General features: G+C 50.2%; 6 protein-coding genes and 1 non-coding gene across 7 annotated transcripts; 3 read left to right on the forward strand and 4 right to left on the reverse strand.

Annotated features, from left to right (window-relative positions):
* Positions 1 to 459: 459 nt before the first annotated feature.
* Positions 460 to 8,081, forward strand: V2A60_010188 (uncharacterized protein; the record flags this gene model as incomplete). The annotated part of the gene is made up of 10 exons (XM_083261449.1): positions 460 to 630; positions 677 to 733; positions 784 to 871; positions 930 to 995; positions 1,047 to 1,249; positions 1,302 to 1,542; positions 1,592 to 1,941; positions 1,994 to 2,080; positions 2,734 to 6,526; positions 6,577 to 8,081. 10 exons carry the CDS (start codon positions 460 to 462, stop codon positions 8,079 to 8,081), a joined length of 6,561 nt encoding a protein of 2,186 aa, XP_083117575.1.
* A 158-nt stretch (positions 8,082 to 8,239) lies between these two features.
* Positions 8,240 to 8,319, reverse strand: V2A60_010189. The gene has a single exon. It is a non-coding gene; the product is annotated as a tRNA-Gly (tRNA).
* A 208-nt stretch (positions 8,320 to 8,527) lies between these two features.
* On the reverse strand, positions 8,528 to 10,274 carry V2A60_010190 (S-adenosyl-L-methionine-dependent methyltransferase; the record flags this gene model as incomplete). Its single annotated transcript, XM_083261450.1, has 5 exons — positions 8,528 to 8,623; positions 8,679 to 8,944; positions 9,010 to 9,681; positions 9,736 to 9,781; positions 9,837 to 10,274. 5 exons carry the CDS (start codon positions 10,272 to 10,274, stop codon positions 8,528 to 8,530), a joined length of 1,518 nt encoding a protein of 505 aa, XP_083117576.1.
* A 2,682-nt stretch (positions 10,275 to 12,956) lies between these two features.
* On the reverse strand, positions 12,957 to 14,639 carry V2A60_010191 (S-adenosyl-L-methionine-dependent methyltransferase; the record flags this gene model as incomplete). Its single annotated transcript, XM_083261451.1, has 3 exons — positions 12,957 to 13,428; positions 13,485 to 13,689; positions 13,751 to 14,639. 3 exons carry the CDS (start codon positions 14,637 to 14,639, stop codon positions 12,957 to 12,959), a joined length of 1,566 nt encoding a protein of 521 aa, XP_083117577.1.
* Positions 14,640 to 16,292: 1,653 nt separating this feature from the next.
* V2A60_010192 (uncharacterized protein) lies at positions 16,293 to 17,505 on the forward strand (the record flags this gene model as incomplete). The annotated part of the gene is made up of 2 exons (XM_083261452.1): positions 16,293 to 16,481; positions 17,011 to 17,505. 2 exons carry the CDS (start codon positions 16,293 to 16,295, stop codon positions 17,503 to 17,505), a joined length of 684 nt encoding a protein of 227 aa, XP_083117578.1.
* Positions 17,506 to 18,091: 586 nt separating this feature from the next.
* On the forward strand, positions 18,092 to 20,465 carry V2A60_010193 (uncharacterized protein; the record flags this gene model as incomplete). The annotated part of the gene is made up of 2 exons (XM_083261453.1): positions 18,092 to 20,080; positions 20,142 to 20,465. The coding sequence occupies 2 exons, from the start codon at positions 18,092 to 18,094 to the stop codon at positions 20,463 to 20,465; spliced, it is 2,313 nt and encodes a 770-aa protein (XP_083117579.1).
* Positions 20,466 to 20,587: 122 nt separating this feature from the next.
* Positions 20,588 to 23,905, reverse strand: V2A60_010194 (uncharacterized protein; the record flags this gene model as incomplete). The annotated part of the gene is made up of 3 exons (XM_083261454.1): positions 20,588 to 23,434; positions 23,487 to 23,801; positions 23,873 to 23,905. 3 exons carry the CDS (start codon positions 23,903 to 23,905, stop codon positions 20,588 to 20,590), a joined length of 3,195 nt encoding a protein of 1,064 aa, XP_083117580.1.
* Between the last annotated feature and the right edge of the window lie 334 nt (positions 23,906 to 24,239).

Raw genomic sequence — 24,239 nt, forward strand, 5'->3', positions numbered from 1 at the left:
CTCATTTTCCATCACAACTGATTAAGGCGTTTTTGGCCTTGGCTTGCAGTTGCAATTACGTTACAAGACACATAGACAGCTCGCAGGAAGCGCCTTGAAAACGCAAGTCAACAGCTTACAGCGTGGCTGCGCTGAGTGCAGCGCCGTGCGGCCCAACCGGGTAGTCAATGCAGAGCTGATGCTTTCACTGTTTACCAGTTTGTCCTTTGAATCGTCTTCCAATCAGCAAGCCGCTCATGCAGGCGCTCTTGCATGAGCTCCGCTATAAGCTTGAGCAGTATTGACTGCAGCTTTACTATCGGGCCGCCAAAGAACCTGCACGGACGAATGAATGCCCAAATTGATAGAGCTGTCAAGGACCATTGAAGTTTTCGCATTTACTCTTGTATCGCCTTTTCTCGGAGCTCCTGTTTGATATCTGTATCATCTGCTCAGTGTTGTCGGCTACTCGGCTCCATTATGGTTGACATTGCCGTCATAGGCCTCGGGCTTCGGTTTCCCGGCGACGCATCATCCCCTGAAGCTCTATGGGATATATTGGAGCACGGAGAGTCTCAGTGGTCTGAAATTCCGCAAGACAGACTTAATATCAATGGTTATTATCATCCCGGTGGTGACCGTCAAGGCTCTGTAAGCAAACTCTCTCTTCCGGTGACTTACACTAATACCTTGTTAGATATCGTTCAAAGGGGCACATTTCATTAAAGGGAACATTGCAGAATTCGATGCCTCGGTTAGTACAATTCCTTTCTCATCTTTTCCTCGCTAACTAGGCCGCTCAAGTTTTTCTCCATCTCGGCCGCTGATGCGAAAGCGATTGACCCTCAACAACGCCTACTTCTGGAGGTTTGTTACGAGGCCCTTGAAAATGGTATGTGGCACGTAGTCCTCGAGTGAACTCGGCTCATTGTTTTCTTTTCTTTTTCTAGCCGGGTGCACAAAAGAAGGCATTGACGGTACCGACACCTCCGTTTATGTTGGGTCGTTTGTCAAAGGTACAGTCTCCGCCAGCACTTCAACGATCGAGTCCTAACACAATAACCTAGATTATGAACAAATATGCTTGCGCGACCCAGATTGGCAACCTCAATATGCAGCAACAGGCAACGGTATTGCCATCATGGCAAATCGCATTTCTTACTATTTCAATCTCCATGGTCCAAGCATGACGATTGATACAGGCTGCAGTGGAAGTCTCGTATCTGTCCATTTAGCTGTGCAAAGTTTGCTCTCTGGTGAATCATCTTTGGTGAGAGCTCATGAGCTTTTGAATTTGTCTTTGATTGACTGACCGTTCTTAGGCTATTGCTGCCGGTGCAGGCCTGATCCTGACCCCGAATACCATCATGCCAATGACAGCACTAAACTTTCTAAGTCCGGATGGCAAGTGTTTCACATTTGACGCTCGTGCAAATGGCTATGGCAGAGGTGAAGGTGTCGGTGTCGTAATCTTGAAACGTCTTTCAGATGCCATCAGAGACAACGACACTGTTCGAGCTGTGATTCGAGGCACTCGAGTGAACCAAGATGGAAGAACTACAGGTGAGTAAATATGACGCAATTGTAAAGCATTATACTCATTCAAAGAAAGGAATCACTCTTCCTAGTAAAGAAGCACAAGTGGCAAACATCAGAGCCGTCTACATGGCTGCGGGGCTTCCTTTCTCTGATACTGCCTACGTCGAGTGCCATGGGACAGGGACACAAGCAGGCGACTGGCGCGAATTGAAAGCCATTGCTGAGACACTTGGAGCATCTCGCGCTTCCGATAATCCCCTATTTGTCGGGTCCGTGAAGCCAAATATCGGACATTTGGAAGGGGCAGCCGGTGTGGCCGGTTTGATAAAAGCCGTATTGATGCTCGAGCGAGAGCGCATTCCTCCACATATCAATTTTGAAACTCCAAATCCTGATATTGACTTCACAAAATGGAAAGTACAGGTAAGCTCTCCGGTCGAATGACTATCTTAACTTACAGCTGACTGAGCTTTAGGTGTCCCGCATTGCGCAACCCTGGCCGTTCAACCAGAGGAAGCGGATAAGCGTCAATTGTTTCGGTTTCGGAGGAACAAACGCGCACGTAAGTAGATACCTCACTATTCTATACAACTGTGACAAAGGATGACTCAACTATAACAGGTAATTCTGGACGGGGCCGACGAGTATCTGTCGACACAAAAGCTCGTCGCACATCACAGCTCGACAAATCATACTGTCAATGATTTGCCACTACAGAATGGATTCTCTCAATCAAAGCGCGGAATGCTAGGTCCAGAGAATTGGCAGCTGTTCTGTTTTTCTTCCAATGAGCGCTTGGGCATTCAGAGATTAGTATCTCAGCACGCATCAATGCTGAGCAAGTCGGAGAATTTGGCAGGCGACTTCTTATCAAACTATGCCTACACGATGGGGTGTCGTCGGTCATCTCTTGAATGGAGGGCGTTTTTTGTTTCCAGTTCGATTTTGGATTTATCTGAGCAGATGATCCAGTCGCAGCATTCGATAAGACGGTCTACCAAGCAAGCCCTCCTGAAGCTCTGTTTCCTGTTCTGCGGCCAAGGATCACAGTGGGCACGGATGGGCTTAGACTTGAGGCCGTTCCCTGTCTTTTGGAACAGCATCAATTCTGCAAGTTGGTATCTGAAGACAATTCTGGAATCATCTTTTGATCTCATTGAGGAAATTTCCCGCGATGCCCAGGGCTCTGCCTTATCAAGCGCTCACATCTCACAGCCAGCGACTACAGCAATCCAGATTGCCATTGTGGATTTGCTACATTCATTTGGAATAGCACCAGACTTTGTCGTCGGTCATTCATCCGGTGAGATCGCAGCTGCATACGCGTGCGGGGCCATTTCACGGGAAGAAGCGTGGGAAGTGGCCTACTACCGTGGACTTGCTGCATCCAAATTGCAAAGCAAGATACCAGGATTTCAGGGAGCAATGATTGTGGTTTCCATGAGCTTTGACCAGGCCACTTCTTACATCAGCGGTCTATCTGATCCTCTCGAAATCGCCTGCATCAATAGCCCGAATTCCATTACCCTATCCGGGAAACGTGAGATTGTTGAATCAGCTGCCCGAGATCTTACAGCGAAGAACATCCGCCATCGTGTTCTCTCAGTGGATATGGCTTATCATTCGACCTACATGAAGAAAGCCGAGGATGAATACATTCTCAATATTAGCTCAATATCTCCTTCAGTTGGACGAAAGACCGTGCGGATGTTTTCTACCGTATCTGGTGGTGAGCTACAATGCTCAAGTCTCAATGCTGGCTACTGGGGCAAAAACATGGTGTCAACTGTACAGTTCTCCTCTGCCATAGAGTCTCTTATGGGTATTCCAGAGGATCAGCACCCATCCGTCTTCATCGAAATGGGGCCATCGACTGTTTTGCGAACGTTGGTTTTGGATACGCTTGCTACCCGCGTACAACCCGAGCAGTTCTTCAGTGCATTAGACAGAGAACGTGCAGGCATGGCGTCTATTCTCAATATTGTCGGCGAACTATGGTCTTTTGGCCAAAATGTCAACCTTAAGAGCGCTATTTCTCGTCGACTTTCTCAAGCACGTCCCAAATGTCTCTCCGATCTTCCATCGTACCCCTGGAATCATACCAAGTCATACTGGCATGAGTCCCATCTGAGTATAGCGAACAGGTTTCGAGAATACGGTCGCCTAGATCTCATTGGCGCACCCACTGCCGATTCAGTGTCTTTTGAACCTCGGTGGCGCGGTTTTCTAAGAATTTCCGAGAACCCGTGGATCCAAGATCACCAAGTCCAAAAGTCGGTCATCTACCCAGCTGCTGGTATGATCTGCATGGTGCTAGAGGGGGCCAGGCAACTGAGAAAGAGATTCTCCGCCCTCATCGGCTACGAAATACGAAATATGCGCTTGGAAAAAGCGATTGTCGTACCAAACACTACTCATGGTATTGAGATCGCACTGAATATGAGAGCAGAACCCGATTCTGGAAAGCAACATTCGCCGACTGGTCATTTCACGTTCTCCATCTATTCGAAGGCCCTAGGAAAAGAATGGGAGAAGCACGCAACTGGTAGTTTGCACTTTTGCTGTCAGTCACAGAATATGGACATTGTATTTGCGGCTTTCCATGATCAGCACGATGAAGTCAGTAGTGGCTGCACTACATCAGTCAACCCAAGACAATTATATGAACACTTGGATACTGCTGGAGTCTCCTACGGGCCGATGTTTCGTAATATTCTGGAAGTCAAAAAAGGGTCCGGCTGCTGCATTAGCAAGATACGCGTCCCCGACACCAGATCGAAAATGCCGGCCAACTTTGAGCACCCACATTTGCTTCATCCTGCGACATTGGATTCGATGTTCCAAACGCTTTTTGCTCTTGACTCATCACCAAAGATTCCTTACCAGGTCCAGAGCATATTTGTGTCCGATAGTCTGGATTTAAGCACCAGCCGGGAGTTCGTCGGTCATGCTATTGCGAAACAACTCAAGTTCAGTGAGGCTGAGGCGCATATCACTATGTGCAGCACTGATAGACCGTTGAGTCAGATTATTATAAAGGGTCTATGCTTCAGCGGAGATCTCTTTACTTCATCAGCGGGATCATCTTTCCTCCCCAACTACCGAAACTTGGCCACGAAAATAGTGTGGCGAGAAGACCCCAGAACTGCAAAGTTTAAATCACTTAGACATGCAATCTCGCTGCTGTGTCATAAGCACCCCAGTCTTTCCATTCTTCAGATTGGTGGTGAGCTTTCACTTGCAAAATGTGCTTTATTGGCAGTTTTGGACAATTGCGACCAGCCACTGCGCCTCGGGAAATACTCGTTTATCAATCAGGCGCAGCCCAGCTCGAGCATCGAAGACATCAGGCTGGGGCCATTCAGGAGCTATGTAGAACAACTTCCTGATATTGCTTCCGTTCGATCTGAATACGATCTCATATTGGTCAATGGCGCTGTCACGGACGAACTTGGGCAGTTCGAGTGCTTCTTAAAGCCCAGCGGGATAATCTTCCAACTCTTCTCAGCCGGCGATATTGTTGAGAAACCAAAGGGCAATGTATCTGACACCAGTTTTGGTTTGGGTTGCAGCTTGGCTGATATGCAATCTGAGTGGCTTGGGTGCACTGGCGCTCCGTTTGCAGAGATTGGTGAGATCATGCAAGCAAGTATACGCAAAATTGCCTCTCACAGCACAAGACGATTTATGCCTTCCGATTTCATTCTTCTTTTACCTAATGACGCCACTGAGGAAATTTCTCTTTTTGAGACTCAGTTTCGGGAATATCTTGCTGCCAACTGTCCAACGACTAGTCTCTCCGCTCTGCAGCTCCGAGATGCAGTACTCGACGATTTCATACACAGCGGCGCGGTCTATATTTCTCTGCTTGACCTCTCTCCGGGAAAATCTACCGAAGGCTTCATATTTGGCTGGAACGAAGTAGATTTCAATGCTTTCCACTTGCTACAGAGCAGAGTAAAAACCATCATTTGGATCACGAAAGGTGCTAATATGAATCCAACCGCCCCTCGGCTTGCACCAATATTTGGTCTTGCCAGAACCCTGATGTCTGAAGACTTGCAAAAAACATTTGCTACTTTTGACTTGGCCCAGGATTCCTTGTTGTCGGAGTCCAAGATCCTCGACATGCTCATTGCCATCTGCCAGAGTGTTGCAGACCCTGCTCTCGGCGGCGAAGCTCGCGAAGTGGACTTTGCGGAGCAGGATGGGGCACTGCTCATCCTTAGATTAGAGCCTCTAAATCTCTTGAATGATATCATAGAGAAGGGTGGCAGTCTCGATGACATAGTGGAAAGAAGGTTTCGAACTGAGGCAAGCGAGATCGGCAGGCAGATTCTCCTCGAGTCATGCCTTCATTCTGATGACTCGTCATCCAGGTTTGCTTCGCATTCCCACTTCCAAGAAATCGAAATGGGTGAGTTGGACCCCAGAAATATTGCCATTTCCTTCGAGTCCGCTACCCTGCTTGTCACGAACAGAGAAAGAGGGGCTCCCACATGCCAAAGCCACGATGTTGTTGGATATGTTTCTGCTACTGGAAACAACACATCTGAATACAAGATCGGAGACAAAGTGGTGTCTCTGATTCCTGGAGGCAACGGTTTATGCACCACGGCCCGGGTCGATGCTGCGTTAGTCACGCACTACAGACCCGGGTTCGTGCCCAGCCACTTCCTATCCGCATACTACGCGCTGTTCGATGTTGGCAGAGCATGTAAGGGTAAGGAAGTTTTGATACACGTCGGTGCGAGCGGTTTCGGTCTTGCCGCTGTTGAACTTGCCCTCCTGTCTGGAGCCAGCGTGATGGCTACTGTCATGGGGGCGGATACGGACAGGCAGAGAGAGATTTTGAAAAGGCGTGGTATAGGGCATGGCCGCATCTTGGACGGAAATGACGATGCTTACCCCTCAGTCGTCAAGTTACTCACGAATGATCGAGGAGTTGACATTGTTTATAATCCTACTCAGAAGGATGTACGACTCTCGGTTGCCTGTGCTCGTCGATGTAAGTTGAAGTCGTGGGGTACCTGAAAGAAAGCTAACAGAAATTACTAGACGGTACGGTTGTTCACTTCGTTGACACTTCAAAATCCGCTTCTGTGAGCAATCCCAGCAATCCGGTGACCATGGTTGGATTCGATTTGGCCGCTCTGCTCACTGAGGATTTGGATCATGCGATAGCCATTTTTGATTCCGTGAATAAGCTCACTGCGCATACTTGCTTGAAATGGATGTCAGAACCGACTCTTCAGCATCAGTTCGACATATCTCAATTGCAAAATGCAATGCAAGTCGCCAGTGAAACACCGAATATCGGTTACGTGTCCGTAACCGCGAAAGGGGCTCCAGAAAACGCGAATCCTGTTCAAGTCCTGCAGCAAAAGCTTCCAACATCACTCAAAGCCTGCATCGACGAGAATTCCACGTACATTTTAGCCGGTGGGCTGGGCGGATTGGGAAGAAGTATTGCGGAGCTACTGGCAGACAATGGGGCGAAGCATATCGCCTTTTTCAACAGATCTGGAGCCTCATCATCAGGATCCATGCAGTTCTTGCAGAAGCTTTGCGAAAAAGGAGTGACTGCCAAGGCGTTTGCCGTTGATATTTGCGACCAAGACGCTCTTCAAGATCTTGTTAGAGCCATCGTTGCTACAAGCATGCCCCCCATTGCTGGCGTATTCCACTGTGCGGCTGTTATCAAAGACGCCGTTTTTGACAACATGACTTATGATGACTGGAATGTCGCCTTCAAGCCAAAAGCTTTAGGAGCACACAATCTCGTTGAAGCGGTGGATGCAACCGGCCATGATCCGTTCTATGTGTTTTTGGCAAGCTCTGCGGGTGTCATTGGCACCCGCGGACAGGCAAACTACGCAGCTGGCAATGCTTTCCTGGATGCCCTAGCTGGAAGCCTACGGATCCGTGGAAAGAGGGCTACTTCTCTGGATTTAGGTCCTATTCTCGGGGCAGGCATGCTGGCAGAGGATGAGGCCCTACTCGATATTCTGCGGGCGAGTGGGTTTTATGGCATCCGACATGAAGATTTCCTCACCATAGTTAAACATGCGATAACCAGAGAGACATTCAAAGGCAAGCCACTACCTCCTCAGGTGGTTATTGGTGTTGGGACTGGTGGATTAATGTTACAGAATCAGCCAGCGGACCCGTACTGGTCCCGAACAGCGATGTATTCATACCTCAACATCGTTGACATGCCGGAACCGGACTTGAGCACCCCTACAGTTTCAGTCGCTCTAGGCATCAAGGCTGAGTTGGCAAGCTGCTCGGATGCTGAAACCGCTGCCGACATTGTGTGCAGCGGTCTCTCAGGCATGCTGGCCAAGGCAATGAACATGACGGCCGAGGAGCTGGACCCATCCCGATCCCCAAGCGCGTATGGAGTCGATTCACTTGTAGCTGTAGGTGTTCGAAATTGGATATCTGGAAACTGCGGGGTAGACATTTCTGTTTTCGAGATATTGAGCGACTTGAGTGTTTTCGAGCTGTCCAAGTTGGTGGTGCAGAATGGGAAATTTGGGCGTCGTGCAGACGCGACTTAGGGAGATAAAAGTGCTTCTTATGAAAATTACCTCCATTCGCCAAATGAAAAAGATCTAAGTCGACTGAAAGTTGCAATAGTAAAAATAGAAGAACAAGGATGCCTGCCTCTTCTTCGGCTTGATGCAGGGAAAATATTGATTGAGATAACAAGCAAAAATGCGTGATCTGGGAATCGAACCCAGGGCTCCCCGACGTTGCGGATGGCAACGGAGAATTTTACCACTAAACCAATCACGCTACCGTGTAACAGATGTCATGTGAGGGAAATATTGGGCATTATATTATATTTACACCCTTTGTGACGCCAAAAGAGTACAGAGTCGAGCCCAGCACGATGGTCGACTTCATGGCGTTCATGAGGATAACTGTTTCGGTTTCGGTTTAGCTATCTATTCTGGTTACCCAATCCCACCACCATTCAGTTATACATGAGTAAGATTGAGTTCTAGCTATTAGCATCACACGAGAGTGGCGACGCCTGCTCTGGATCCCATACTGCCTCGACAACGCTCATGCGGCATCCCTGGGCCCTTGTCGCACCCTAGTTTGGGTTAGCCTGTAGTCCTGTATTAATTGTCTCGCAGCACTGGGCTCACCTGGAATCTAAATCGTGCATCTGCGGCAGCAAATAATGCCTTAAAGTCATTTTCATCACGCTCCTGAGCATTCAGTAAAGTGAGCATGATCATGTCCATACCCCTCATCAGTCTCTCATCCCAAGGATTTTCTGCGCCAGGCTGTCGTAAACAATGATCATTGATCACAACTCGCGCACCAGGTTTCAAGGACGGGATGAGGTTCTTGAGAATGCTAATAGCATATGGCGTTGAGTAGTTATGGATAATCCAGCGGAAAAAGTATACTGGTTTCATGGTACACCGCGGTCAGTACAAGTCAGCAGAACCCAAGGCATTGGCCATCGCTCACCGTCTGCTCCCTTGACTACTTGTTCTTTGAAGAAATCGTGCGCCTGGAATGTTACTCTGCTCGCGACATCAGCATCTTCCGAAATGGGACTTGGCGCACTCTCGACTGTTTTTGGTAAATCCTGAACAATAAACTTCATGTTCTTCCACTTCTTTGCTAGGTCCACACACACAAAGCCATGACTGCCACCGATATCGACAAAGGTTCCAGCATTTTTGTCGATGTCTGAGAGATCATAGTTATCGACAAAATAACGGACTTCATATCCTTCTCCCCCAGTCAAGCTAGCCATAGCGGAGCCCATTCTTCTTGCAGCTTTAGGGTTCTTTCCAAATGTAACAAACATAGGTTCTTTGTTCACAGTGTCAAAGGCGAAATTGAACCCGGTCGTCGTCAGAGACGTTGCCTCGGGGTACTGCTGGAGAGATTTCAAGACATTGGCCGATGCTGGAAAGATGTCTTCCGAATTGAAGCCAATCCAATTCTGTAGAGCATCGTCTTCGGCTAGACAACGGGACAAGGCAGTATGCGCAATGGTTCCTGGGGTTGGTTCGCAGAAGATATGGTTCGTCATTGCATGTCGCATTACTCGAGCAAGATTTATTGCATCTAGTGAAGTCTTCGATTGGAGTTCGGCGAAGGAGATGGTACCCGAAGTAGGCACAAGAGCAGCTGCGAGCAGTCAGACTGTAGACGTTCCCTGGTAGAAAGCACGTCAAAACTTACCAATTCCGTAGTGGTTGATAATCTGAAGCGTCAGGGAATCCAAGAACTATACTGCCGTGTCAGCGCGCGTCGCATGAGCAGCATAGCACATGTCGACCTACACCCCAGACGCCCCATCTCACGCTCTCGCGCGGACCACGAACTAGACTTGAAAGCTCGTTGGCAGCAAAGATGATCTCATGTCGACTCTTTTGAATATCCTCTGGTAGCTTCGGGAAATCTGCCGGGGCATCTGCGTCGAATGACGGAGGTGCGATACCTTGACTCTTGCAGAAGCTGTCGAGCTTATTGGATTCCGCGCTGATAATCTTTGCAAGATGGATCATGCGAGAATCAACTAACGTTTCTGGCTTCCTTTCAGTTGCCGCCTTGGATTCGTCACCATGCTCTTTATCGATTACGCTGCCGTTAATCTCCCTCTTCGATTTGAGCTGTGCGATTCCGGAGAAAGATCGTCGGTTGAGCTTCTTTTCCTCGGCTGTAGCTGAACGTGATGATCCAGCACTTGAGCCCTGAATCCAAGACTTAAACTTCCCCATTCCCGGTAGATGCAAAGATAGTCAGGTGTCTGCCTTGAAACGAGAGGGGCCTAAGACTGTCAGGGTTTTAGCGACGCAGCCAGATATATGAATTTTAATTGCAACGGGGGAAGCTACAGCTCTTGGCGTGTATGTGAGAATGTGGAAAGGAAAGTGGTAAGGGAGTGGAGTAAAGTGATGAGCAAAGAAAGAGGTAGAGGAGGGAAGCGAAAACAGAGACAGAGACCATGGCAGCAGACAGAGCAGGCAAATTGCAGTCCCATTGCTCCCAGCCTGTTTTCGTTTGGAGGAAAGAGAGTCGAACTTGAGCAGGCAGCTCTGACTTCTAGATTCTACTTGATTGTCCGTATTGACAAGCAGACGAGCGACTCAGCTGACGCTCACAGGCCACGCTCTGGCAGCCTCTCCAGCTTCGATTGGGAGGGAGCAAATGGTGGGCAGCTGCTTCAAATACACCAGCGCGAAACTGTACTCATTGGGAAGCGCCGGGGAATTGCGGTACACGCCGACCAGCAATGGAGACCAACCCAGAGGTCGTGCAGCGTAGTAGAAGGGTCCAGTGAAAGAAGGAGCTTGCAAAAATCAATGGGGAGGTGTAGGTGACTTTCATGCATTATAGAACGACGGTTGCCTACATTTTGCGATTGCCGGTGTGTGCAGGCAGCTGAATCTCCGAGCTAGAATTGCGAGACGCCCAATCAAGTCAGGGACCTGGGGAAAAGAATCATCCAAGGGCCTCGGTGGTGCTCGCTTGGGCGTAGTAAAAGAGCAATGGGTGTTTAAAAGGCGGGTAGGTAAGTACTGGCTCCAGGCTCAGCCGATGCAAGGCAACAATTCGACGCCGTACCGAGTGCCTGCGATCCGGAGCATGGGGAAAGCACGAAGCGCAGCTCGATTGGTGCCGTATTATATTTTACGCGGCATGGTGGGTTTTTGCTGTACCAGCACGCCGGTAGGCAGAGAAAGCCGCTCAGGAGCTGCATCCAAAGTGGCGCCACCGCTCGCACCCGAGGCAGCGGGACAGAAGCCCACGACATCCTTGGTACACACCGGTCAATAGTCGCAGCCAAGGTAGGAAGTGACCTGGCCCTCCCGGCAAATATCAACCCAGCTTGAGTTAGGAGACGTGTCTAGAGGAGCCGCTAAGGAAGTGTAGCCTCACTCTTGGCTGGGCCAAGGTCGCAGAGTCCTCCCACAGGGCACCCCTATAATAAGTTATCAACATAATCCCCGCAATGGTACGAAATGCAATGTAACCCATGGCGGAGTAGCAAAAATGGGCGGCTGTCAGCCTGCTCCCGCAGCCTAGTCTGTGCCGATGCTTCGGTGATGGTTATTAATAACGGGACGAGGCTACTCTACTCGGGTCGCCCGAAGCAGCCTCACCAGGACCTTGTCTATGAGTATGGATGGAAGCTCGGCCGGTCATACGGTAACTAGCTATTGCTCCAAGGTCTCATTCATCCAAGACCGAGCTGCCCGGCTCCGTGCAGCTTATAATCTGGCAATAGGCTATAGCCACATGGGCCAGTTATGACAGGTCAGACAGGCTTCCACACTCCCAACCCCAGCGGCGCTGGCTTGCATGCAAGGGCGGCACCCCGGCAGTTTATGTCCCAATAGTGTGGGCGGTTTCGCGATTGGACCGCCTTTGCCCTGCCATGATTGGTTTGCTTTGAGTCCTGCCACAATGTATAATACAGCAATGTCTTGCTTTATCGTTTCGTTTCCTCTTGCCATATACTCAGTAGGCAGATGGGTAAAGTACTCAGTAAGTAGCAGGCAAGCAGGGTAGCACGGGTACTTAGGTCGGCAGTAGGTTCTCAGCCGCTACAGACGAATCATTTGCCTGCCTGGGTGTGGTGGATTGCGCGCATTTAGCGCTGTAAAATAGGTGCCGCCAGACGAAAGAGGCAGTCATCATACCTGCGACAGTGCCAAAGTGCTGGTCATCCAGTAATACTCAGTACAGCGAGACAGCGAGCGTCCATTTACTCAGTACCGACCCATTGCCATGATGATGAATACGACCCTGCCACACCTGCCACTCCTCCCCCCTGGTTGATCTGCGCGCGAGCTAAATATTTTCATTATTATTAACTAATCTGTCCTAGTGTTCCACACCCCATGCTACTTGGCGGCCATGCGGCCACACCTACTTACCCAAGCACGCCACGGTTGCTTTTGCTTGAGTTCGGTCAGTACCAGTAGCGTGGGTGCGTGGTGGTCCCGCAACGAGTCGAATCATCAATCCACGCGTCCTCGCAATCGCACCTGGTCCCATGTGTCCGGCTTGCGAGGCAACCACATTTATCACAGTCTGCACAAGTTTTCATCATAGCACGACAGCAGCCGCGGAGATCTAACGTGAGATCAATTGGTCAATGATGCCTCTAGAAATACAAATAAAATATGCCAAGAATCACCCACTTCCCCACATTCAGCAATAATCGTAGTAACCACCACCTGGTTCCTTTAGTAGCTGGTGCAGCATATCAATCATGTGCATCATAAATGCTCCCATGCATGCAGCATATGTATCCAAGCCCCATAAACTCCAAAACCTCGCTGGCCTGGGTAATTCGTGCGACCTGGTTCTTACAGTTCCCACCTTCTCCTCTACATCGCATCCAGCTCTGACGCAGTTGCCACGGCCCCCCTTTTCAAGGCTCCCTACAGTCCTTAGCCCATATTCTCCGGCTTTTGCGCGTAGATTATGTGAAGCGGCATATACATGAGCGCGTTATTGTCATGGTAGGCTCTCCGCACACTAGTGAGGAAGACTTCAACTTCTTCACGCTTCCAGTTCAATCCGCGCACCATCGGACCAAGTGCAATCGCCTGCAAGCCGTCCAGGAGAATCGTTCGCCAATAAAGTCCGACAGTTTTGAGCACTTTGTTCTTAGGCCACGTTCCGATTGGTACATGGAAAACTCGCTCAGTGACATTGACGTAACCAGCTTCTTGCAGCATTTTGGTCAGTTGGCCGCCCGACGAAATATTCAGATCCACCCCCAGGTTCCCCAGTCCTGCACTGACATTAGACCAGAACTGGGCAACCAGGTGTGTTTCTGGTAACTCTGTGTCTATGTTGGCACTCCGGGGGGCGTGGTGGATTTCTTGCAGTTCTATCCAGCCACCGGGTTTCAGATGCCTATCATCAGTCAGCTTAGCATAACGGTCCCGTTCGGTCTGGGGCAAAATACGGACTCCAATGCCCGGCGGAAGAGTCGCATCCAGTCCTTCAAGGCCATGACCGTGTGTCTAGAGTGAATATAGTCGAAGTGGTTTCGAGGGTACAGCCAAGGAGACTCGGCATCATCAACAATGAACCTGACGTTAGGTGGGAGCCAATCCGGCTGAATTGGAGAGAGGTCTATCCCAAGAACGCTGGCGCTTGGGAATTGATCGCCCACTGAAGGGGAATGACAAGATCAGCTTCAGGCTTGATCTCCGCAGGTATTTTATCGACTCACTTTCAATGACCCAGATGCCCGTTCCAGTACCAATATCCAGAATCTGCTGTGGATTGTCGCCAATTGGTGCAAAGAACAGCTTCTGGCCGCAGAGAAGTTTCACCATTGCATGCTTCATGTCCTCTCTTTCTTGTTCCACGTCATCGTTAGGGAAATTGTAGGCTCCTTCGCGAAAGCGATGGTAGCGCCGGCCATTTTCGTACATGTAGTCCCGAACCGATGATTCTGCGGAAGTGCTACCAGAGCTGAACCCTTCGCTTACGTATCCTCCGTCTGATGCATCGTCTCGAAAGCCCTGCGAGGCATCCTCGGCCACAATAGATTCTTCTGCCTGCGTGAAGGCTTCCCACGACATTTGCTCCTGTTCTGTGGCAGATAGTGACGGGAACATATCAGCGCCATTTGGATGGGTCAGAGTAGACACAAGGAGTGAATCTGGTCTTCCACCTGTCGGTAAGCGCCCTGCCTCGGGTGACGCTTCTACAGCAACAGGTTCGTCATCCTGAGGTGCTTCGTGCTGGTTCAAGCCTACACTTCCGCTGTTGTCCAGGGCTTCGGAGTCTTGTGTGTCACTACGCACTTTGCCTGCCGGTTGGCTTGCAGCGGCAGTCGCAACGGCCTGGTCGGTAGATGTGACGCTTTCGGTATTTGCTGCAGCATCCGGCGGTATCCCCTCCACGTCTCTGGCTAGATTGTGTGTTTGCGCCACCCCGGCATTGGTCTCGTGTTTTGTTTTCGGGGCAAGTTGTGTTGGCTCGTTCTCGTGAACAAGAGTACTGGTGCCAGGCGTGGATACATGATGGCTTACAGCATGTTTCGTAGCCTCGTTGTAATCCTTTGGTATATGTGTCGGCATGTCGTCTGGTTGTGTCCCGTTATGCGGATCCATTGTCTCGACGACGCCGGTGCAACGGATCGTCCTTGTCTTCCGTTTGATCGAGGCCGCGCACTTGACGTTACGTGTTCCGGTGTTTAGTCACAGTGCTCGGCCGTATAGACTGTGGACGTGATTCACATGCACATCGGCGTCCCATCAATCTTCTTGGTCGTGCTTGGTGGTGGTTGCACAGTTATCGCGAAGTCGATAGGGCCTGCCAGAGATGGAAGACTCGCAGATGGGTGAATGCAATGAATATGCCGAGATTGTTCGAATGCACGAACTTGCCCAGCGTTTTCGGTGTCGTTTGCGGGAAAATGGTCTCTCTTGAGTTGATGGCAGCAAGAGGGATGTCGGGGGCAAGTCGATGGGCTGTTTGCTTGTGAGGAGAGTGGTCGGACGTGTGTAGAGGTGCTCGCTGCCCCGTTAATATCCAGAGAGGGTCAGCCTTGGAGTCTCGGTGCCGCCGGTAGGCCCCGCCTGGGTTCCGCTACTCACTGCCTCCACTCTCTGTGTGCTAGGAGGCACGAGGGTAGAGCAACTGGAGCAGCTTCAGTAGGTACCGTTGCGCCTGCTGGCTGGTAGGTACCTAAGCAGGTAATCCGGCGCTCCTCATCGTCAGCTTCGATTACTCCCAAGTCACAGCTCACTGTGCTCTCGTTAATTAGCACGTACAGACTTCGACTGCAACAGTCTCTGGTTTTCGAACCCTTCGAGGTGGAGCGTGGTACTAGGCAGATGTTGACTCAGGCCGCCATGTTTCTGTGATCAGATACAACCCTACGAAGTACCGTGGTTAGGCTAAGAAGCATTCCAGTACAATAGTCCCTAAAAGTAAACCCCTGTCTATGTTTGTGCGGATGTATATCTGTGAGGTTCGTGTTAAGTATCATCTACTATCCAGTGCGGCGGTACTCCTTCGATAAATTGATCCGCCTTTCCAACATAACGTTTGACGGTGTAGCGACTAGCCGAACATTGGACGGCAGACAACAGCTCCGTACCAGCGGCTACAGAGACCTGCCAGGTATCACCTACAGGTATGGAGCACTCTAGCAGTCGAGGGCGAAATTTATGATAATGATGCACCAAGGATCATGGCTCCATTCTCGAGATTTGAGACAGCGAAGCGGCTACTTGCCTCACAGGGTGCTGCCGAGGTTGCACGACTCTAAGTATCATTAATAGATGCGCAGGTTTGCTTGACTTTGGGTCACCAACAGAGCTGAGAAACACAATGTTCTTCTTTGTGAGTTTACCTATAGGACCAGTACTAAGTTAGTAGTTAGTGGGTAGACCCTAGGACACGGTACCTACTCGTGCCACGCACCCACTGGTCGCTTTTCTCCCAACCAGTCTCAATGCCGTAAGTTACCTTACTTCCCAAGCAAGTTCCAACCTACCTACCTACCAGGTAGCTACTTACTATTAGATACCTGCCAACCTAAGTAAATACTAACGCAAAAACAGGTACTTGAGTATGTGCCTACCTAGGTAGGCAGGTAGGTACCTAAGTAGCCAACTAGCTACCTACATAAAAAGTGCCTATTGGCATACGTAGTGGGCGACCCACCAGCGCGAGCAGTTAGACAAGAAAACCACATCGGCGTTCGTTGATCCAAAGTTTACCCTCGCACAAACACCCGTGATATGGCCTAGCTCACGATGACCCCTGGAGCGAAAAAGAAGTATTGCGCCGGCTCTGAAGGGTTTGACCCTTCGACTGTAGCTGGCGATGCTACCCTGCAATCCCAAATCGATGAGCTTCTGAAAGAAGATGACCTTCTCAGTGCCAGTCGCGCACTGTTCAAGCTCCCGAATGATGACGATTACGTATACCATGCCACCGCAAGTGTAAGCCTTGCCCAAGTACAGCACATAGTACGGCTCGGGAATGTCAATGGCCTGCATGATTGGTATAAAATGGCAGACGGAAAATCAGTGAGTCCCTCACGTCCATAATCCCGTGCGGTATGAGAGCCAGTTCCTAACCAGGCACACCACAAAGATGGCCGCACCGTCGCTACCAGATATAAATGCTTATATAGCAATATACAGACCGGAAACAGTGACACTTTCCGCTCTCAGAAACTTCAAGACGAATGCCAAGAAGAACTCTACCCGGGCAGAGTGCGCCATGTGTCTTATCGACAGAAGATACATACATCCAACTCTAGAATCGAAATTAACAATACCCAAAGTAAAATCATCAGCAATTTACAATCCGTACTTCCAATTCTGGGAATGGTCTTGTCGCTCATTAGAATGGTGCGGCCCGTGTGCATCTTCCGAGAGAGTAGCCACAAGCCACCATGTGCTGCCGATATTTATGCATCATTTTGGATGCGCAACGCCCTCACACGAAAGCTTACAGATGCTAAAGATCATTTCAGAAGGCCGTGATATAGCGGACATGGGCTCCGGAAATGGGTATTGGAGTTATATGCTTAGAGCATACGGTCTCAAATCACACGCAGTAGACAACCTGCAAAGCGCATGGCGGGTCTCCTGGGTCGATGACACAGTGATATCAGACGGTGTCAAGTGGCTCGAACATCACGGTCGTGGCGAGCAAATGGTCCTTCTTCTCGTCTATCCTGTCGTTGGAGGCGGCTCTCGAGGCGGCTCTCAAGGCGCCTTTACGAAGGACCTGGTCGATACATATGGCGGTGACACCATAGCTGTGGTCGGCACACAGAACAAAAACGGGTATACTGGGTTCAAGGACCTGACCATGGCCGAGTATATGGAAAAAGAACAGCCGAGCTGGACAAAGATTGTACAGATATCACTCCCGAGCTTCGCCGGAAAAGATGAGGCGTTGTTTGTTTTCCAGAGAGGCGAGCGAGCCCTAAAGCTAGAAGAAAAGCCCAGCTAGTGCATAGTAAAGCCCTGATGTGTCCATCTCAGATCTGCGTCAACATCTGAATGTGCCGTCGGGTTCATGAAGTCACCAACCACAAACGAGATGATCTGACGCTACATATGGAAAGTAAACAGCGCGCGTCGAAATCGCAGGCACAGTCCATAGTATTCACGTCAGGACCACGAACAGTACTGGTAGTGAACAGAAACATGAATATCACTGGTATTAGTAGAAGCTCCTCAAGCCCATCATCAGACAGGGATATCAACTCAGCGCCCCCACTACGGGCCCCATGATGATGAATGCGACAGGGCAGCCTCTCTCACACCTGCAGCACCTAGCGGCTATTAGTGGTAACCAAGGCAAAGCGCCTCGGACGCAGAGGGGCCATTTACCAGCCATCCCACTTTCCAGAGTAGCTACGTCGCGCTCGATTTTCTACAACGCCAATGGCACAAAAATCTACGCCTTCCATCAATTCTGCCCAATCCTGCCCAGCTTCACTGCCTTTCAGGGGAGCGCCGTATACCTCAAGTGACGCCGACCTTCGAGATCCTTGTCTCCGAGACCCCGCATCGCCCCCCGGCCCACGGCAACGATGTCTCTGGCAGTGCAAGGCGAGCGGCGCCGCGACAGGTCTAGATCCAGGTCGCGTGACCGACGGCCAAAAGAGGAGCCCGAGCGAGTGACAAAGTCATATTCAGACGTGCGAGAACCAAGCTATGGATATCCTGATGATGGGTACGTCGACAGGTATGACGACAAATACTCACAGTTTGAAAGCGAACACCGTCTTGGGTATCCCTCCGGGGTCAGCCTTGACCCGGCCATGCCTGGGCCTCAGTACCAGTATGATGGGAAACGTTCTTCTTACAGAGAGAAGCACTCTCAGCCAGAGTTCGTGGATTCGAACCATCTTCCAGGGTCTTTTCCGGACGACGAGGAACAACCCCGCCGAGGAGAGAAGGAAGACCGCTACAAGAGTCGTAAAGATACTCAGGAATTGAGATACAACAAGTATGAATACGACAACAATAATCGAGATAGCCGTCGATCCGAAACTGGGCGCGGGAAACAAGATTCGATTGACGCCAGCGATGACCGATTGAAGTACCTGCCCCAAAAGTACAGCCAGAATTACGATGACAAGGGAGACGGCAGAAGGAAAGTCAGACGCTCTCGCTCTGATTCCGAAGACGAGGCCCTAACTTACGGTGGCCCGCCTCCATTCACCACTCAGGCGAGCTCTCCCCCGACATATGGGAGTTACATCCCCGCTTCAAACTCCGGGGACACGCGTGGTTCCAAGCACAAGGATGCCTACTATGACGATAGGAGACGTCCGTATAGCCCCGAAAGAGAAGAAAGATCGTCCAGGAGGACAAAGAATGACACCTATTGGGAGTACCCGGACGATTCAAGGACCTCTAAATCGAGTGCCCTGACGGTGGAAAATTCCCGGCGCACAAGAGACCGCTCTCGGGATGCTAGACGAGATGCCTCACCAGGTCCGGCCTTGCTGACAGCTGAGCCGGACAAGCATAGACGAGACAAATCTCGTGATAGGTCTCGGGAGCGATCCAGAGACCGACGATCATCTAAGCGCGAGCTCTCGCCCCTGCCGCCCACTGGCCGGATGTCATCCCTCACAGTCGACACAAGTCGTCCTGTCAATATGTCACTGGCGGCGGCGCCAGGGTCCCCTCTCCTCGAGTCATACCATGGCACCTACCAGGACTGTTCTCCAATGCCATCGCCTCTACTTCTTGCGTCGCAGGCTGCCAATGAACCCCAAAAGATGATCGATGCACTCTCCCCGCTCAACTCCGATATCGAAGGAGACGGCAAGAAGCGCAATCGTAGAGCCCGTTTCCATGACCCAGAAGATATCGCATCACGTCTGGCACGCGCTTTGAAAGGCGATAGACCTCCTGATACGGAGCCTCTCATTGAGATCCTTCCAAGTTTGTCGCACGATCAAGTCATGGAGCTACGGGCGGAGTACAAACGCATTGTCAAAACAGGCTCTGAGAGAAAAGGAGTCAACATCGCGAAGCATATTCGAGCACGACTCAAGGACGAAGATCCTATGTTAATGAAGGCGTGCTATTCGGTTGCTCTTGGCATGTGGGAGAGTGAAGCATACTGGGCTAATTTCTGGTATCAAGGTGACAAAACGCGTCGCGAACTTCTTATTGAAACCCTGATGGGACGCACAAATGATGAGATCCGCTGCATCAAGGACGCCTTCACCGACAAGAAGTACGACAACAGCCTTACGAAATGCATGAAGACAGAGTTGAAAGAGGACAAATTTAAAAAGGCTGTATTGACAGTTTTGGAAGAAAGAAGAATGGAGGATTACGATCACTATGGCCGTACAATTCCGCTGGATTATGATTTGATCGACCGCGATGTTGACGAGCTGAGAAAAGCCGTCAAGGCCGAAAAAGGTGGCGAAACCTTGATGATTGCCATCGTTTTACAGCGGAGTGATTCTCATCTGAGGGCAGTCTTGAAGGAATATGAACGCCACTATAGGGGCAACTTTGCCCGCGAGGCGCTCAAGAAGAGTGGAAATCTTGTGGTAAGCGCTCCCTGCCCCTCTATACAGCTTTTGTAGCATCACAAGGGCTAATTGTTCAAAGGGCGAACTTCTCGCTCATATTTTGAATGGAGTAATTAACCGTCCTGTGCGAGACGCATTGCTGCTGCACCACGCACTGACGGCCTCGCGCAAGGACAACCTACGACGCGAGTTGCTCGTTTCTCGGCTTGTCAGGTACCACTGGGACCCCATGCACATGCAGGCTGTCAAAAAGGCCTACGGCGAGAGGTACGGTCGTGAGCTTCAAGACGCCGTCCGTGATGCGACCAGCGGGGAATGGGGAATATTTTGCCTGGAGCTTTGCATTGCGCGAATGCCCAACCATGTTCGCCGCATTGAAAGAGTTGGCGGCAGCGCTCGGTAGGTGTATCATATCAGCCAACACACAAGCGTGCTTTCCAATGTCTGGTTTTGCGTCATACGGTATCTATGAACTGAATATACATCGAACTGTTTCTTCCTTTATGCTGAAGAGTCCGTGTCCTTTTATTTGCCCTTTTTACCACCTTTTGCTTGGCTTTTGCCTCCACCAGGGCCACGGCCTCCTTTATTTGCGCCAGAGTTTGCACCAACGACGACAAGGCGAACTCGGCCGGCAGGGACCGTGTTGACGATCTCTTCGGGTTTCAAGAACTTGATGAGTTCGACCTCTCTTGGCCACATCTTTTCAGTATCCATGCTCTTGTCATCCAAAACGCCTTTTCTACCCGCATCTGCTCTCCAACGTTCAAGCAGCTCCTTTACTGCTTTGCCCTTCTTCACGGCGCCGGGCTGGAGCTTGAACTTGTATTTAGCTCGGGCAAGGGCGGCCCAAGGAGCACAGACCGTTACAGCCTCCAGAATTTCGTCGCCTGGGCGCGGAGTCCCGACCAATAAGTCAATCTGTGCACTATATTCCTCTTCGTCGTCAACTTCGCAATCCCCGCCGTCCAAAATCGCACGCCTCTTCTCTTCATGTGCAGCGACTTCTTGTTGTTTCTTTTCGTGCTGTGCACGGCGTCTCGCTTTTGTCTGCTCCATCTCTTGCTCCCGCTTCAGTTTTGCCTGCGATTCTGCTTCAGCTTTCTGTTTTCCGGCAGCAGAACCAATAAGCACCTCGGCAGCAGCACGATCTTCTTCGTCCTGATCTTTGTACTTGGCAGCAATTTTCTTTGCTTTTCCTCTTTGGCCTCTCTTTGGCTTTTTGGATTCATGTGGCACACCAGTCCGCGCCGGGGATTCTGCAATGCTGTCCACCTCTGTAGGATTTTTGTTGGTTACAGTTACTGATGGGGCAGCTTCTTGCTCATCCATGTTTTCGTCATTCTCTCCGTTGACATCTAGAGAAGCCAAAGTTGATGTTATTCGGTTCTTATCTTCTCCCAGCTGTGATGTCTCCAATCCCGCACCCCCGCCGTGAAGGGGGTTGGCTCGGATAGATTGCGCTTCCTCGTCTTGATAATCAGATTCCTCTAGTCCGCTATCGGGTTCGTGATTACAGTTCATGGTAGAAGTGTCATGTTTGATGTCATGGTCCGCCGCCCTGTGTTCAGTATGTGAAGGGTCTGAGCCGGGTTCTCGCTCAGTAGCACCGTCAGCTGCACCATTGTCCTGTATGCGATGTTTGTTATGGTGGGCCTTGCTTTCCTCGCTAATTCTGAACATGATACTGAGACCAAGTACTAACGGCCCCGGGGGCAGAAAGTTCTTCTCTCCGCTGACATTGAAGTTTCCTGGTTGTAGAATGTCTCCCGTAGAAGTTGACTTGGTGACTTGGCGCGAACTGACCCACCAAGCGCCAATGCCAGCTTTGGAGTCCCACGCATCGGAGGAGCAAATACTCAGTTGTCCGGCCTGAGCTAGCGTGGCTGGTGGGATGGGTGCATCTGTTGTATCCGGATTGTTCTTCACAACGACTACAGCGGCATTGTTTGCGTCGGCATGGCAAAAGGCATCACCACTACGCAAATGCCGCCGATATAGAATCTCTGCCTGTGACTTGTCCCTAGCACCCAGGACAAGGTAGCCATCGGAAGAAATAAACCAGTAGAACTTCTCAAACCACATCAGATTTCGAATCGGCTGTAGTAGCGCCTTCTCCTGTTTCAAACCTCTCTTTAAGTCTTGTCTGATCTTCTGCTCAGTGCTTCTGATGGCCTTGTTCGCCTGCAGTTGAGTTTTCTCTTGCTTAACAACAGCGGTCTTTCGTTGATCGTAGTATTCTCGGGCATTGCTCCAAGGGCTGAGAGTCAGGTTCACTTCAACAATGACACTATTGTTCAAATTCTTCTGCTCAGCCTTGGCATTATCCAACTCATCGTCAGATTCACCATCACTATCATCTGTTTCGAAAGGGTCCTCCTCCTCATCAACAGTATCGTCTTCTTCGCTCAGTCGAATAGAGATGACATTATCAGTCAAGTTCAAGGGCAGGCATATCAGGTTCGCAACAGGGTTGTTCTTCTTTTGCTCTCGCGCAACAAGCTTCCCAATATCCACCCAATCCATTCCTTGGTCCAGTAGACCATTGATCGAATCCATAGCCTCTTGAACACGCTCAATGTTCGCCTCGATCGCAGCTGCTTTTCGAAAATTGTCGGATTGGGCAGTTTGCAATCCCTTGATTCTGCTTTCTTGGTCTTGTTTTGCTAAGTCTAGTTTCCTTTGAGCAGCAGCTTCTCTTTCCGCCAGACGACTTTCTAGCTTTTGGCCTTCAAGGGACGAGAAGAACTCGTCGACGGTTTGATTGTAGCCCTCAACTCTGAGAACCTCAAAATTGTTGTTCTTTTCGAATTTCTTCGGCACAAAGGGATGGAAATCATCATAGAGCAGGCCGAGCTTGGTCTCAGCAGAGACGTCTGGGCTCTGCAGGTTCTGTTCCTGGCTGGGCTTCTTTGCAAATATAAAGCCGGCGCACGTTGGAGACGACGTGATGGATTCAACAAGCTCTCTTGCTTTACACAAATTTTGTGTCAGATCGCTAAGGAGAGTCGCATTTTCCAAAATTGTCTCCAGCTTGACGGAAGTGTCGAAGTCGTTTGCTTGCAGTATATGATCAACTAGGATTGGAGGTAATTCTGTAATTGATACAGCCAAACACTTTCGGAGAACATCTCCCTGTCTAGAGGACAGTTTTGAAGCGGGCGTTTTTGTAGCTGAAGCCTTCTCGACAGCCGCCACTAGTGCCGTGCGGACTCTCTCTTGAGACAGCTCTGGTATTCCCAGGAAATTCTGTCTGCTATCAAGGGAATACTGCAGCCCTACCTTTTGTGGTTCCTGGCCTTCTCCCTCAGACACATTTCTAGACAAAGCGAGTATCTTGAGGTCAGCATCGGTAAGGATAACATTTCCGCTCTGTGTTTGTTTTGTCAGCAGTTGAATAGCCACCATCCGCGGGTTTTCTTACTGCAAAAAATTCAAGAAATAGTCTGTATTGCCCTTCACTGAATTGGAATTCAAGAATGCGGTCAGTTCCTATCTGAGATACCGAGGTAAGACGACGTGTCTTAAGGACTTTGCGCAGTCGAGTAACAAAGGCAGACGGAACTCCAGCTGTCGCGCGAGCAAAGTCTGTCGTGTGGCAACGAAACCCGATATCTATGAGCAATTGCTTCTTCGTATCCGGCTTTGCAAATTTGAAAAGTAATATCTTTGTCGAGAGGTCGTAGATATTGGCGACTCGGAGCGAGATCAAGCTCTGGTTGAGCTCATGAGCAATGACCTGTACAAATGGAGAAACGTGTAAGCAAGGGTGGAGGGTGCGCTGTGCGGTTGGAATTCAAGAGGTCTCACCTTGACGTCGAGAGAGGAGTACCTTTGCTTCATATCGAATGCTCTGAGCAGTCAAACCAGGTACAAATCGAGCTTCCGCTGGGAATTTGCGATAGCTCGTGCCGTTGCGCCTCATCGGGACGTGGGGCACAGCATGACATGGCGGGGGCCATTACACTGCGGAAATACCGTGTGATGTCACGTGCATCTAAAGAGAATCTGGCCACCACTTGCTAAGTAATAAGGTAAGCAGTAAAGACTCAAGAGTAGCTTGAACAGATGGAGCTTGCACGCGGCGAGAAAAAATGGGCTTTTCTACCAGTAAATAATTGCTGCCGTCCAAGTATATGAGTCAACATCAGAGGTGGCCTCCGAGCAATAGACATTA

This window comes from Cordyceps javanica, chromosome 7 (assembly GCF_051103115.1).
Source record: "Cordyceps javanica chromosome 7, complete sequence".
NCBI lineage: Eukaryota > Fungi > Ascomycota > Sordariomycetes > Hypocreales > Cordycipitaceae > Cordyceps > Cordyceps javanica.